Source organism: Vollenhovia emeryi, unplaced genomic scaffold (assembly GCF_000949405.1).
Source record: "Vollenhovia emeryi isolate VEMERY1.0 unplaced genomic scaffold, V.emery_V1.0 DF939137.1, whole genome shotgun sequence".
NCBI lineage: Eukaryota > Metazoa > Arthropoda > Insecta > Hymenoptera > Formicidae > Vollenhovia > Vollenhovia emeryi.
Genome location: NW_011967229.1, coordinates 758,443 through 773,888, shown reverse-complemented (window position 1 = coordinate 773,888; position 15,446 = coordinate 758,443). Strand labels below are relative to the sequence as shown.

Here is a 15,446-nt window from a genome sequence, read left to right as displayed (position 1 = left end):
CTAAGCTTTAAGAAATTGGCCAATCACGGTCAAGTATGAGTAGAATGCGCGACTGTGATTAGTCAATTTCTTAAGGCTTAGGGCTTAAATCTCTATTGTAGACTGGGACTAACGAATTTGATTGGTCTATAAGCAAATGCACATGGAAATGGACCAATCAAATTCGTTATGCATATGCTTATGCACTTATGCAAAAGTGTGTGCTCCCCCGCTTAATTCTTGGAGTTCTCTTTGGATAACGCTGCGCGGCGGCGACGACTTGATTGCAGACGAGTGCGATCGAAGTCTCGCACAACGGAAGGAAGTACTATCTCACGTGCGTCGCTCGCGTTAACAACGATGAAACGTTGGGCATCGGGGCGACGTACGCGAGGAGCTTGAACATCCAAGAGGGGGACGAGGTGTTCGTGTCCTCCGTGAAAAGCGTCCCGTCGTTAAGCAGCGTCAAGATCGCCCCGCGCACGGCGAGCGACCGCGAGCTCCTGGTACGTAAATTAATTTTCATAGATCGACTTGCGCGAGAATGGCGAGAGTTAATTGACCGTTCCGTATTCGGCGGTAGGAATTGCAAATGGAGAGGGTGCAATCGAGCCTGCTGGGCCAAGTGAGAATCGTCGCGCGAGGACAGCCGATCGTCGCGTGGATCTCCAAGTTTTCCTCCGTGACTTTCATCGCGGGCAAGTCGTCCGTTCTGTTACTAGAGCACGTAAAATTATCCGAAAAGTAGCGTCGTCGCTTTCAATTAAACGTTGAGGTGTACTCCGTTTTTTTTAATTGTGTCAATTTTAATATTATTGGAGGAAAGTCCTCTATTATGAGATAGGATCCTAATACGGGATAGCGGGGTTTCGGTCAAATTAATATCATCAGTTGATTCCACTATGAATTTATTGCCCTTGGAGTTAAATCTCTTTGGCGAAAGATTCATTGTCGAATCGTGTAATTGTTGCGAAAAAAGATTTGTGATTGAATTTGGGCGTTGAAAACCTGCTATTTCATATTAGTTACATCAGATCTATCTCAAAACAGAGGACTTTTCGCTATTAATAGGGAGTTTTCGAATTACGGGAAAGAAAAGGAGTCGAAAAATTTGACGACCAAGTCGTTTGTTATTAATATAATAAAATATAGAATATATTTAATAAGATGTACGCATTGTGGGATATATCAGAATAGATTTGTAATATTTGCCAAATGACTTGGTCAAATTTATCACAGTTGAATGTAAAAATCTGCACCCAGGAGACCAATTGTTGTAAATGACATTTAGCCATACAGAGAGTCGAAATGCAAAATGATTTCGACTCTCTGTGTGGCTAAGTATCATTTACAACAAATATAAGTTGTTTTTGTTACAATATTTTTATAGGTGATACCTGTTTTTTATAAAGTTTGCTTTCAAATGCTGTTTTCAAGAACAAAATAACGAAATAAATAATTAGAGCGTTCGATTGCGATAAAAATCAGTAATTTTGTACGACAGCTATTTCTCAGGTACATAAATATCTCGATATTCTAATTAGTTAAAAGTATCTTAGCATTTTAATCAATGCCAAGGACATTAAAAAGATGTCCTGCGCGTGATCTTTACAGAGGACTCAGAGCCGAGATTCGCGTATGGGCTGCTCGAGGAGTTCACGGAGGTGCATGTGCTCGACGCGGTCGCGAGCGCAACGACAAAGGACGCGGCCGTTCCGGGGGCAACCGCAAGGATAGGCAATCTTTTGGCCAAAATCTGGCCTTACTTCGCCGGAGATTGTCGCGACTCGAAGGACAGTGCCGCGAATCACGCGTTACTGCGGAGCTTTCGCGGCGGAAGCGCGCCTCGCGTCTTCCGCGCGTATCCCCTGCCGGACTTCCGGTCCTACGATCGCTCGAACGTCCACGACATGATCCTGCGGTGTCCCTACCACGTCCTGATCCCGAGGAGTTGTTTGCCGAGAGGCGCAGGACCGAACGGGACGACGATGTGTAAAGAATATTTTGCTTAAAATGTTTGCGAATCCCTCAGCCATCTTTTTTACGGACACAGTTAAATGGAGTTTTTGCGCTTGTAATTCTTTTTATTGTCTTTTATGGACAAAATAATACCAGGATAAGTTGCGGACCGCATAGCAGAACATTTTCATACTTAAAACACAATCTCAGTTCAGAAGTCAAATAAAAAGAATTGGTATTTGAAATTTTCAATTTGTAGTTTGTGCTTTGAAATTGGCTTTGTAAAATTGTAAAATTCTTTCACACGATTTAAGTACGCATAAAGACAAAACCAGGGACAATCGATTTTATATGAAAAAGAGCAATTAAAATATTATAATAAGAGCAATTATAAATAATAAATAACGTTTTGTACACAAAAGCCAATAGAAAGAATTACAAGCGCAAAAACTCTATTTGACTGTGTCGGTAAAAAAGATGATTGAGGGATCCTCCTAATTCTTTTTTTTTATCGCAACTGGAATTAAAGCGGTCGATTCGTTCGCAGGTAGAGTCAGAAAAGTGCCGGCGAATCGGCAGCACGTCACCAGCGCGAATTTCCTGAAGGACGACGATTCCTCGTCCAAGCATCCGCGAGAGCTCGTCGCGAAAATTTACGTTCTCGAGGATACTCTGAACGGGTGTTCCACGTCACTAGACAGAGGGTACTTCGACCTGAGCTCGGTCCACTCTCGCGCGTACGTGTCGGCGAGTTTGGGGATCACCCTGGGGTTGAAGGCTGGCGGCAGAGTGGTCGTGCGGACGTTCGAGGAGGACGAGCGACCGAGGCCGTCGTCGGTGAACGTTTTCTCCTCGGGTGGCTCGGTCACGCAGGAGGTTTTCGAGAATTACGTGAAACTCCACGCGAGGCACGAGCCGCTGTTGCTCAATTCCGCCGCGGCGATCCTGCTCGACGGCGGCGAACGGTGCGCCGTACGACTGTCACCCGCGGATTGCGATTACGCGACGATAGACGGGAGGGACGCGGAGGACCTGGCCGTGGTGGTTCCACGTGCGGATCCGAGCGACGGGGAAATCTCCTGGAATTGCTCCGAGGAAGGTTTGAGGATGGAGAAAATTTCCACGAGGTAATGACGCCCCTAGTAGCACAATGTATTGGCGCATTACTGGGAAATAACGTAAATTTAATATTCCCAACACTGGTCCAATATTGTAAGACGGACGCTCCTCTTTAGCCAATATGTCTATTCAGCAATATTGGTCTAATACCCTAGTAGCACAGTGACCAAACATTGGTTAAAATTGGCCCAATATTTGGTTCTATTGAGCCAATGTTTAATCAGTGCACTGTGCTGCTAGGGTATCATTGTTCACTTTACACTGCTAAATATTGGCTGATGCATTTTCAGTATAAGTCAAATATATAATTATTGTCACGCAGAGTATTTGCAATATTTATTCCATGGCCAATAGTTTTACATTGGGAAACAGTGGCCAATGCACTGCCAATATAACCAATACTAAGCCAATGTAAATCAATATTTAGTTTAGCCGATGCATTGTGCTACGGGGGATGCATGTGTCGTGGCGCTTGCAGCCATTGAAAAGATTATTAGATACCCTCCTAATTATTACACTGTACTGACTCTAATACCTTGAAAATTTCTATTAAAAAAAATTGTTTAGCGTTCATTGCTTCTATGCAGCAAACAACTTTTAAACGATAAAAATCTATCTAACATTAAATTCAGTACAGTATACATTGAAAAGCTGAACGTGTTATTTTTATACACATGTACGTGTAATTTAATATAATAATCAGCAATGCCTAATAATTTTGTCTATGGCTTTATAACTGCCATTTATAGACCGGCTCGATAATAATGAGTTTCGAATCGTTACTCGCGTAAACGGATGAGGGGTCTTTCGGACAGACACTTATAAGACGCGATGATAAAGAAAACTTTGCAGGTTTACGGAAGGTATCCTCAAGGATTGCGAGATCGCGCTCGATCTCGGCTTGGGTCTGCGAAGGCCGGTGGACTTCCGGTACGATCGGGAAAACATTCTGATCTGCGGCGACGTGGGTTCCGGCAAAACGACCCTCTGCAAAATGCTAATCGAGCGTTACCGCGGGGCGCCGTGTTTCGTGCATACGCACGTGATCGATTGCAGGTCGCTGAAAGGTAATATTGCGCCACGCCTTTCCGCGCAATTAGCGCAATTAGCGCAATATTAATTGCGATATCGCGGCGAACTGCAATCTTCGTCGGACACCCAAACCTTTGAAGAGCTTCAAATGCAAACGCTTATCTTTTTTTTGTCGCGATAAGATACGTAAAACGATCGCTCTTAATTTTATTACGGTGCGGCAAATCCATTTAATTTGTGATCATATTCCAATTTACAGCCTCGGACAAAATTATTAGGCACTCGCATAATCATTATACTGCACTGAATCTAGTACCAGGAAGATTTCTATTGTTTAAAAGTTGTTTACTAGAGTGTTTATAGAAAATCAGTTTTAAACAATAAAAATCTTTTCTGGCATTAGACTCGGTGTAGAATAATAATTATGAGGGTGCCTAATAATTTTGTCTGAGACTGGATCACAATGTAGGAAAAAGATTTACTGTAAATTTTAATTTGTAAACTTTGGTGCTCGCTTTAGCACCAGATTCATTAAAGCTGCGCTATTTTCAAATTAAATTCACAATCGAGGGGTAAACCGCTAAGGGCATTGCGGTGTACAGATTTGCGGCATTACTGGGCATTACTAGACATTTTTTGGGCATTAGTTTGGGCATCAGGCTTTGCTGGGGCATTATAAAGATAAAATAAGATTAAATAAGATAAAACAAGATAAATAAAAGAAAATAAGATAAAGTACTGCCCGCTGGGCATTAGCAGGCATTGGTGTACATACATGATTTTGGTCAGCGGTTTACCCCTCGTTCACATCTATGCTACACTCGACAAAAAAATGGTTTAAAGAGTTTTCAGAAAATGATTGAAAAATGCCACTTCGAATTCTGTTAAATTTTTGTCATGTCCATCACTCAGATCTTGTAGTGTTTACCAAACACAGCAATTATTAATTAGGCAAAAAGGTGGAGACACTGCAGAAAATGATTACGTCCGTCATGAGCGAATGCGTATATTATCAACCGTCCGCATTGTTCCTGGATGATTTGGAGAGCATTACCAATGCGTCATTAAATGACGAGGAAAACACGATAGATGCGACAAACGCTTCCAGGTAAGCGGAGTTACAGTTGTCGGTTAATTTGAGCCGAATGGTCGGAGTTGGGAAAGTTGCTTTACAAAAGGATCTAGTTACAGTTACAGGTTTTTTTTGCTAAAAATGTAACTAGTTACAGTTACTAAAAAAAATAACGAATCGTTACTTTGCAGTTACTTTCTTGCAATAAAAATATAAATGTCAAATCTGGCTTTGAATTGTAAAGCGTCGATAAAGGCGTTTAGGCGCAAATGCAAGGCCTAATGCAATCTGTGGAGGTTTAAAAAATATATATAAAGTAACTCTTAATGTAACTATTAAATTAGTTACTAGTTGTCGAAAAAATGTAACTGAGTTAAGTCACAGTTACGGATGGAGAGAAAGTAACGAAGTTAAGTTAGAGTTACCAAAAAAAGTAACTGTAACTTCGTTACAAATAACGAGTTACTTCCCAACCCTGCGAATGGTAATCGTTAATTTAAGAGAGAGGCAAAACGTATTCCTTTTATTTCTCAAAAACAATCCGGGAAAGGTTCATTTTCCGATTGATTTTCTAATGCAAAGTACCCGACGATCGTTCTAACCGATAGGATCCTTTAATCGAGCGACTGTAAACTAATTTTAGAATTACCGATATGCTGATTAATACCATCGCGCAATACCAAGAATCTCATTATGTCTCCGTCATCGCCACTTGCAACAACGTGAGTAAAATCGGCTCAAGATTACGACCGGCTAGAGGAGCGCAGTTCTTTAGGACAGTCTTACAAATCCCGAACCTCGAGAAGGTACAGCCAATCGATTCCAAGTTTTTCGAATTACTTCCAAAAATAACACGCGTGACATCTGAGGAAAACCAATTTAACCTCATGTTTAATTAACAGGAATTTAAAGAAATTCTTCAACGATTGTACACAGAAAGAATTTTCTCGTAAAATTTATCCTGAAAATTATGTAATCGTGGGACAACGTGGCATTTTGGAGAATTTTCTGAGTTTTTTTGAAATTTTATTACTGGTAGAATGTGTGGTAAAATTTCGAAAAATTCTTATGAAGTTCTTTGAAATGCCATGTTGTCCCACGATTACACGATTTTCAGGGTAAATTTTAAGAGAAAATTCTCTCCGTGTATGTCCATTGTACGTTCATTGCTTGTTGTATATTGTATTTAATTTAAATACCGTAAGATTTGATTTTTAATTTGTATTTTCTTTAGTACGAAACACGCACGATCGAATTTAGAAGTTCACACGAAAGGAGAGACGCGAGAGAAGAGTATAAAATTCATGCGATTTTATATTGATTCCTTTCGTGTCTCCTTCCTTTCTTCGCCACTGACATCTTGCTCGTTGATACATTTCTCGATTAACGTGTCTTCGTGTTTCCGCACCTTCTTAATTAAGTTCCCCCATCCCGTGTAAGTTGGGACGTTCTCTCGTTGATTTCTGCGTAACACTAACTCGTGTCGTGGCTAACCAGGTGGATAGAATCGATATTTTGCGATTAACGCTCGAGGACAAGTTATGCGTGCCCGGAGACATGAATTGGAATTACTATGGAAACAAGACCGAGGGCTGGGTGCCCCAGGATCTCGTCGACCTGGCGGAGAAGGCACGGTTCGCCGCGTGGAAGCGCCACGGTAACGAGATAGACGAACGATTAGAAAAGTATTAGTGGATACCACAGTAATTTCAAATAAAGAAATTGAATGGAAAAAAAATACTACCAGTAAAAGCAAACGGCAATGTGTCACACAAGCGGCGACAATTAATGGCTATTTTTATAAAATGATCACTAGACAATTTACTTAACGCTTTTAGTACTTCATTTCAAATCCGGGAAAATTGTGCTCTTTTAACTCGATTGTCTTTAACGAGTTATGCTCGTGCATTTCTGTCTATTCGAAGCGGCAGAAAGATTGGAAGCGCCGATTGTCGTAACGGAGGAGGACGTTAACGTCGCACTGGAGGGTTGCACGCCGATGTCCCTGCAGGGTGTGCAGTTGTACAAGAGCGGGGGTCATTCTTGGTCCGACATCGGCGGGCTAGCGGACACGAAGAGCTCCCTCACGGAAATTCTGCAGTGGCCGCTCAAGTATCCGGAGATCTTCAAGAAAGCTCCAATAAAGCTCCAGAGCGGCGTTCTGTTATACGGGATGCCCGGCACCGGGAAAACGATGCTGGCCAAAGCGATCGCCGGCGAGTGCGGCGTGAATCTGATCAGCATCAAGGTGGAGCCAAGATTCCTTTTTAATCTGACGTAAAATAGATTTTGCAATCAGTTTCATCTTATCTTCGGATCTGTTGCAATTATTACGACGAATTACAACGTGGAGAATGATTTTATAGTTAGAATCACGTAATGTACTTCACAGAGGAGTCGTCGTATAGTGAATCTTCGTAAATTGTAATTAGGCATAAATTATATTTATCAGTAATCTTTAGTAATATTTTGTTCGTGATTCTTAACGCGTTTCAAATAATCTCTTCATTAAAATAATAAGTTAACCATGCAATTAAATGACAACAGGCGGTAGCCTCTAAACAACAGTGAGTTTTATTTCAGGGTCCAGAACTGTTGTCGAAGTACATAGGCGTCAGCGAGGAGTCCGTGAGAAATGTATTCGAAAGGTATAATATGACTCCTCGAGACTTTTACCCTCCCTTCTTTCAAGGTTGGCGCTCGGACTCGATGCGAATCCTTAAAAATTTATTGCATTGTGTTACAGAGCCCGTCGCGCCAAGCCGTGCGTTTTGTTCTTTGACGAATTCGATAGTCTTGCACCCAGGTGAGTCATAGGACAAGTGACAATACAAAATTTACCTATTCCACTTTCTATCGTTAGTATTCTAATGATAGTAATATGATAGTCGACATAAGTATTCCACATATTAAATATTACATCTATTGTGCGTTTGCGCAATCGTAATCGTAACTTGAGCGAAGCGTGCCTTAAAAAAATACTTACAATTAGCTCAAGTTAAACTGAAATGTAAATGAATAAACAGATAACCAAGTGGACAAACATATTCATAAATGTATGGACAGTTATCGGAACTTACATTTTTTTTCGTTTTAGTCTTCCTCCTATTTGTATAATATTTATTTAATTATATACTATTGTATAATATTATGAAATCAGAACTGGCAGAAATTTATGGAAATTGAAGGAGAAGAATTGTGGAAATGTATCCCTTGAGGGAGGGCCAGGTTCAAACCCTGGCCGAGGCAATACATTTTTCACAATAAATTTCTGCCAGTACTGGTCGAATAACACTCCATGTCTGTTACACTTCCTTTTCTATCTTGACGAGCGCGTGCATTTTGTCCTGATTAGACGCGGACACGACAGCACCGGAGTCACCGATCGGGTGGTGAACCAGCTGCTGACGCAGCTTGACGGGGTCGAGGATCGCGAAGGGGTGGCAGTCGTGGCAGCGTCCTCGCGGCCCGACTTGTTGGACCCGGCTCTTCTGAGACCGGGTCGCCTCGACAAGTGTTTGCACTGCCCTTTACCGAACGAGGTGAGCAAATTTTTGGCGACCCTTCTAAAACTCAACGCGGCCTCGTGTTAAATTGTACAGTAATAATGCTCGCTTTTTGTCTCAGCCGGAAAGGTGGGCGATCTTCACGGTTCTGTGCGGCTCCCAAAATGTAGACACGGTCGAGCTGGATCTGAAGATACTAGCCCAGCTCGCTGACGGATTTACCGGGGCTGACATCAACGCGGCGATTACTTTGGCGAGACTGTCGGCGTTCGAGGACGCCTTGGCGACCGCGACGGTGAGTGCGTTTGTATACCAACCCTTGGACTACGTGCCACTACAGTGGCTTCCCGCTACTTTAGCTTTTGAAATAAAACGCCATCACAATGACTTCTGTTTAAACAATCTTTTGGAAGAGAGCTGGTGACTCTTTCCCATATTTTGAAATTATCAAGCAGGAACACTCCCTCGATTGTTTTAATTTCAACTCGTCTAATCAGTATAACGTTCTTTTTACTCGAACTTTGCGGACGAGCTGTGCGAGTGGTACAGCTTCGCGTCCAACTGACCGTAATTAAAGGGTTAATGTTAATTTGTATACTAATCGTGCGCTATTCTTTCTTTGATCATTGCTCGAGTCTCCGTGAGTTTCGTTGCCCGCAGAGGAATGCGTAGAAACGTAAAATAATATTTATAAAACATAAAAGAGCTTGAGCACAGATAAAAATTGTCCCCTGCGTCACGTATTTATCCAAGATAATCGAAGTTTCGGTTGTCGGCTCGAACTTTTAAGCCGCCACGTCGACTCGGACTCTCCGACGAACGGCAAGATCGCACCGCTAATGGCCGAACCGTTTCGCTGTTGTTGTTGTCGTTGCCGCGGTAGTTTCTGTGCAGCGTCGTAATGAAAAGCGCTTCTCGCGCGACTCCCGAGAATCATTTGTAGGGTGGCTTCCGAAGTAAGATAGTGCGTAATGACGATAATATCGTTAGGTGTGCACCCTACGGTGTGCGTACACACGGGGGGGAGGGCGCGCCCGGGCGCGGGCCGGGGGATAGGGGGTGGATCGAAGGGGGGCCGTGGGAGGTGGGGCTGTAGGTGCCGCGATATAACCGAGGAAACGTAGACCAGGTTTATTAGCACACGGTGCCGAGAGCGCCGGGCGACCGGGCCACCCCCTTCAGGCGCTTCGCTTCATCCCCCGGCCTCCCTACGCCTCGCTGAACGTCGAGGGGGTTATTATCTTATGCGTTATAATGATACACGGTTTAGGGCCCCGCAGCGGTCCTGCAAGATCGAAAGCCAGACAGCCATTCCGCTAGTTATGGCGCTCGTTAGCCCCTCAGACGTCTTCGACGTGTCTGCCGTCAATTCTCCGGTCACGCGCGCTCGTCCATTTGTTTATTTATTGACTCGGTTTAGCAACTTTTCCGCTAAATAAACATAAAAGCGTTTATGACATTAATGGTTAACAGAAATACTTTTGTTTGAATGGATAGCAATTATTTATCTTGCTCACACGTTAATTAAAATTTCCCTGGAGGGTAATGCCCCACCGGAAATGATTCTACAAAATTCTAAACTATAAAATACAACTGCCAGAATCTAAGAAATTTTACGTAAATTAAAAAAGTGTTATAAAATCAACATGAAAATGCTAGACTTGAAACACTTTTGTTAATTTTTGTAATATTCTACAAGTAAGTAGATGTTTTAATTCTTTAAGATTTTGTTGTTTCTCAAAATTTTTTAACCAGTAGAGTTTTGTACTCATTTTTACAAAATTTTACATTTTCATGAAATACTACTCGCAATAATTTCTTGATTTGAGAACATTGCAATTTGTGATATTATTTCGTAGATATTTTTACAAAAAAAAAAATTAATAGCTTCAGTATTTTCTTGGCCATATCTGGCATTTTTAATAATACGGAAAATTTATTGCGAAAAATATCACCTCCGCCGGGGTTTGAACCTGGACTTACCTACACTCTAGGCGGGCGTCTCCCTTGAAGCATATTCTCATTAAAAAAATTAATGTTTCAACGAAGATATAAAAATTTCTACAAATTTCTCTTTCAAGTCAATTTTTGTAGTTACTTATAGAAATTTTTTCCGCTAGAGTAGTTTAGCCGAATCATGTCTAAGAGTTTGTGCAGATCCATTGAATATCTTGATGTCCGTCAATTTTCATTCTCCAACTTTTATTTAGGAGGATAAAAGAAAACGTGAGAGTATAGGAGCGCGTGATTCCATATTATTACAGAGACGAGCGTAAATTCATTCACCGATGCGTGCGTATGCAACCCGATCAAATTAATCCGAATTAATCGGGCCCCTGCGTTAAAAGGTCGGGAGCGTCTACGAGGTATACGAGGAACGAGTGGCGCGCCTCATGGGAAGCTATTAATTAATACGCATCGGAGAAAACGAAGTTATACGGCGGCACTTACCTCCCGGAAGAACGCGAGTATCCAAACTGTGCGTCTAATTAGCGAGCGAGTTTCTGGAGAGCGCGACGCATCTCGAGTGAGCGAGAGAAAGATGTAGAGATAGAGAGAGAGGGAGGGGGGAGGCGCCTCGCTTGTGATAAGTGATTATGCGGATAGGAACATGGGAGGGTGTCTTCCGAGGCGGATTGCAGATTGTGCTTAACTCCAATAATTAATTCAAATCGTTGTTAACACGCAACATTAGGCTCTTGCAGTATTTTCAGACTCGGCAACATTTTTCTCGCGCCGTCGAAATGACGTATAAACGTAGATGTACGTTTTAAATATACAATTAAAACATATATGACAGAAACATAAAAGTGTTGATGTATGAATGTATAATTCACGTGGTTTTTCCACCGAGGGGTAAATCGCTGACCAAAATCATGTACACCAATGCCTACTAATGCATTAAAATTCGACAGCGGGCATCACTTTATCTTATTTTATCTTGTTTTATCGGGTTCACCTTTTTAGATTCTTTATAACGTCCCAGCAAGACCAAATATCACCCACTAATGCCCGAAAAATGCCGCAAATCTGTACGTCAGTAGTTTACCCCCTTTTTCCAATTGTACGTTATCTTATATATTTTCAAATTTCTCAATTAGAATTTGCGAGTTGTGCCGTTTATTAATTTTCCTACATTGGCTAATTATTTACTGGCGACAATAAGTCTTTATTCTTGTTAAATAATTTTTATTTCAAAATTTATTGCGAAAAATATTACCTCAGCCAGGGTTTGAGCCTGGACCTCCCTACACTCTGGGCGGGCGCCTCTGAAATTATTTAAACAACAAAATTCACAAGGCTTTGACGTGAAATCACAATTCGAAGGAATAAAGGATACAAGAGCCAAGGCAGGATATTAGTGTCTAAATGATTAAAAAATAATTTAGACATTTAACATCCTGCTCTTATTCCTTTATTCTTTCGACTGTGATTTCACATCAGAGCCTTATGAATTATATATACTTTGCTTATCAATGGTAGGACGGCAAAGTCGATGCAACCGCCATCAAAGTCACGCAAACGCATCTCGAGGAGTCCGTCAGGTCGACGAGGCCATCCTTGTCCGCCGTCGAGAAATTTAAATACACCAAGATGTAAGTGTACGAAGAAGATTAGAGCGATAAGAAATTCAACTTATCCGTTTGAAGAAATTGAAATCGCATCCGTTATAATCCACATTGCTCAAACTATTACAGTTACGCTCGGTTTTCCAAGGGGGACAAATTCGCGGAGGACGTGCTGAAGAACCAGAAGGCGACGCTGGCTTAAGCCGAATCTTTCCTCAGGTTAGGCCAACGTTTTTCACGACGAAAGAATGTACTGTTGGTAGAGGAAAGTCCTTTATTCTAGGTTTCTAATATGAGATAGCAGGTTCGAACACTGAAATTCAATTCACAAATCTTTTTTCACAACGAATTTTCCACTAAACTCATGGTGGCATCAACTGACGATGCCTGTTAATTTAACAGAAACCCCGCTAGCCCATCTTAGAGATTCTATTTCATAATAGGGGACTTTCTTCTACACTCAAAACTCAACAATACAAATATGACGATAAAACTGAAACAAAACCATTTTCCGCCCCCTCGCTCAGATAATCCTAATCGTGCAAACCGCGTGAAATAAAGACACGATGTCGTATAAGGTGACGGTGGTTATCTTATATATTTTCCTTATCGATGACAGGACGGCGAGACAGCAAAGTCAATGCGACTGCCATGAAAGTGACGCAAACACGGAACGACGATTAGACGAGAATCATCTGCGTTTCGGGGCAGCCGAGTCCTCCGTGCGCTCTTCGAGGAATCGATCTCGAACGAGAATCCACACCCGCGCGTAACTCGCGGTGGAGGTTTTACCGGGTAAACGGCGAGCACCGCGGCGGCAGCTCGCGGGGGGCGCGCGCGAGCTCCGGAGGAGGCGGATGTCGCGCCGGGGCAAAGTTAAATTAAATCACGGGCGAAGGCAGCTAATATTGTAGTTTATCTGGCGGGACATTAGCGCGGTGAAATATGCGCCTCCTTCGCCCCGGCGAACTTAAAATCAAGATCTTAGACGAACTTCCCAGGCCCCCCCCCCCTCTCCCACCTCCTCCCCCGCGAGGCGCCGACGTCGACGCCGGCGCGTCCTTCCTGCTAAGTCGCGCGTGAAAATACTAATTATTATACCGATTATTAATACGAAAAGTTGCCGGCGCTAAGTCGGCGAGCACGAGGAGAGTCGCGGCGGAGCTTCGCGGGGCCGCGAGCATCCGGATTACGCCTCGCGCTTACGCTCGGCTGAGGGGAGGAAGAAGGTGGACCTCGACCGGGGCTGGAAGAGCGCATCGCGCGGCGGCAGATAATGAGCTCGCTAGCGTAAACGCGGAAATGTTAGCATATTGTCATCGCGTAGAAACCGCCGGTGGATGATGTCGCGTGTCTCGCCGTCCTGGTGCGGCACGTACGGCCGCGATATCGCGCGAGTTTTGCGCGCGATGACCTCCGTATCCGCCGCCGAATAATGGCGAACGTGGCCAAAAGGAGAGCATTATTCGCGGGGTTAAGCCGCGAAATGGCGGAAGAAAGACGCGCGATGCGAGGGGATGCTGGCGATGATGGCGACGAAGACGATGACGACGACGACGACGGCGACGTCGACGACGAGGAGGCTCTGCTTAGCATAAAAATGGCCAATTACCCGGCTAACAAGCGACGGTCGAGCGACACGAAGAGAGCGAGAGAGAGAGAGAGAGAGGGGGGGGGGGAAAGAGCGAGATGTTGGGCGACGAAGCCCGGCTAACTCCGTTAGCGCCTCTCCGCCCGCCGAAGGAGATTAGTTAGCGTAAATGCCGCCGGTTGACGCATTTTTATTCCTGATTACCGCTTCTCGCCGCGCTAATCCCATTGGCGACATTCGGGAAAACTCGACTTCGCGCCCGGCAACAAATTGTCGTTCTCGAAAAAGGAGGAAGGAAGGAAGGAAGAAACCGGGGGACCTTAGGGGGTGGTGTGTGTGTGCGTGTGTGTGTATATAGGCGCAGGGATATAAAGGAAATGGGCTGTTATTTAGGTAAGAAGCGAGACCCGAGGCGACACGTCGGCTGGCCGTATTGGAAACGGACGGTAATCTTGAGGACTGCCATTCTTCTTCCGTACTCACGCGGCGAGATAATAACAGAAGGATCTCTTAATGTTCTCTCATTGAAGATTTGGACATCCAAAAATACCTTCGGCAAGGTAACATAATGAATTCGGAAAGAGCCTCTTATGCGTCACTTGCAGAGAAATGAAAGACTTCTTTCAAAAGTCGTCGGAAAGATAACTTTTTGAGATATCCTGTAATACACATATACAGGGTGAGGCAATAATTCTGTCCGCCTCGAATATCCCCGCTATTTTTAGAGATATGCAAAAAGAATTGTAATAACGAAAGTTGTACTATATTGAGGGAGCCATAACGTGTTAGTAATATTTTTTCAAAAAGTGGAGGCGCTTCGGAGATTTCAAGGTCACCTCTATTTTTAAAAAATGGAACCCCCTATTGTTTATCATACTATCTTATTCTACTAAATAATATGAACTACTTTTGTCTGAACCATTTTTTATTTGCCTAGTACTTTTTGAGATGTTCAAGAGAAAATTGCCAACTTTTTCAATATTTAGCTTATGATATCTCGATAACTGTTTGTCGGAGGGAAAATTAGTACTTTTTTTACTTGATTTTGTCTCAGGAATATGCTGTTGCAATAGTGCTCCAATTATTGAAAATTTTTGTGTACGGAAATTTTGTGTATGTTACAATAAGACGTATATTCTAAGATATTTAAAACGCAAAGTCTTCGGTGAGAAATTTTTAACAAGCAGTTCAAAAGGAAGTTTTGTCAATGTAAAGGATAGAAATTGTATGAGGGAAAATCATACGAGGGTTATAAGAAATCTCTCAAACAAGATGCCTTTTAAGCCAACGGCACACGATACTATTTTTCCTACTGGACTACTTACGAGAGTCAATCAGGACTTAGCCTTAAGTCACCTGATCTAAACCTGTGCATCCTTATTGGTTCTCGCAAGCAATCCAGTAGAAAAAATAGCATCGTGTGGCTTTAGACCTCGTATAAGAGACATCTTAATATATTTATATGGTAGCCTTTTTTTTATTACTCAAAAAATGATCTTTAAAAAGATATCTTAATGAAATTTTTCTGACACAAATGCCGTGTAAGTAACAGCGTCTTCTATCGTGGCTTCAGCAGAGACAACGATTGAGGCAGAAGCGCGCGTTTACTCAAACGATTT

At 42.8% G+C, this 15,446-nt stretch overlaps 1 protein-coding gene across 2 annotated transcripts in view; it reads left to right on the top strand.

The window, feature by feature from the left end:
- LOC105567438 (transitional endoplasmic reticulum ATPase) overlaps positions 1–12,814 on the top strand; it is a 15,485-nt gene extending 2,671 nt beyond the window's left edge. Inside the window, exons 2-16 of one of the 2 annotated variants that reach the window (XM_012022310.1) lie at positions 270–485; positions 563–677; positions 1,594–1,971; positions 2,486–3,065; positions 3,898–4,124; positions 5,041–5,197; positions 5,805–5,967; positions 6,659–6,818; positions 7,087–7,409; positions 7,745–7,809; positions 7,908–7,967; positions 8,517–8,703; positions 8,789–8,962; positions 12,151–12,263; positions 12,366–12,814. In XM_012022310.1, coding sequence (XP_011877700.1) covers positions 270–485; positions 563–677; positions 1,594–1,971; positions 2,486–3,065; positions 3,898–4,124; positions 5,041–5,197; positions 5,805–5,967; positions 6,659–6,818; positions 7,087–7,409; positions 7,745–7,809; positions 7,908–7,967; positions 8,517–8,703; positions 8,789–8,962; positions 12,151–12,263; positions 12,366–12,438 — 2,991 coding nt within the window. In that variant the 3' untranslated portion in view covers positions 12,439–12,814. The remainder of the gene's footprint in view (positions 1–269; positions 486–562; positions 678–1,593; positions 1,972–2,485; positions 3,066–3,897; positions 4,125–5,040; positions 5,198–5,804; positions 5,968–6,658; positions 6,819–7,086; positions 7,410–7,744; positions 7,810–7,907; positions 7,968–8,516; positions 8,704–8,788; positions 8,963–12,150; positions 12,264–12,365) is intronic. The other variant, XM_012022311.1, reaches the window with a different exon arrangement.
- The last annotated feature ends 2,632 nt before the right edge of the window (positions 12,815–15,446 follow it).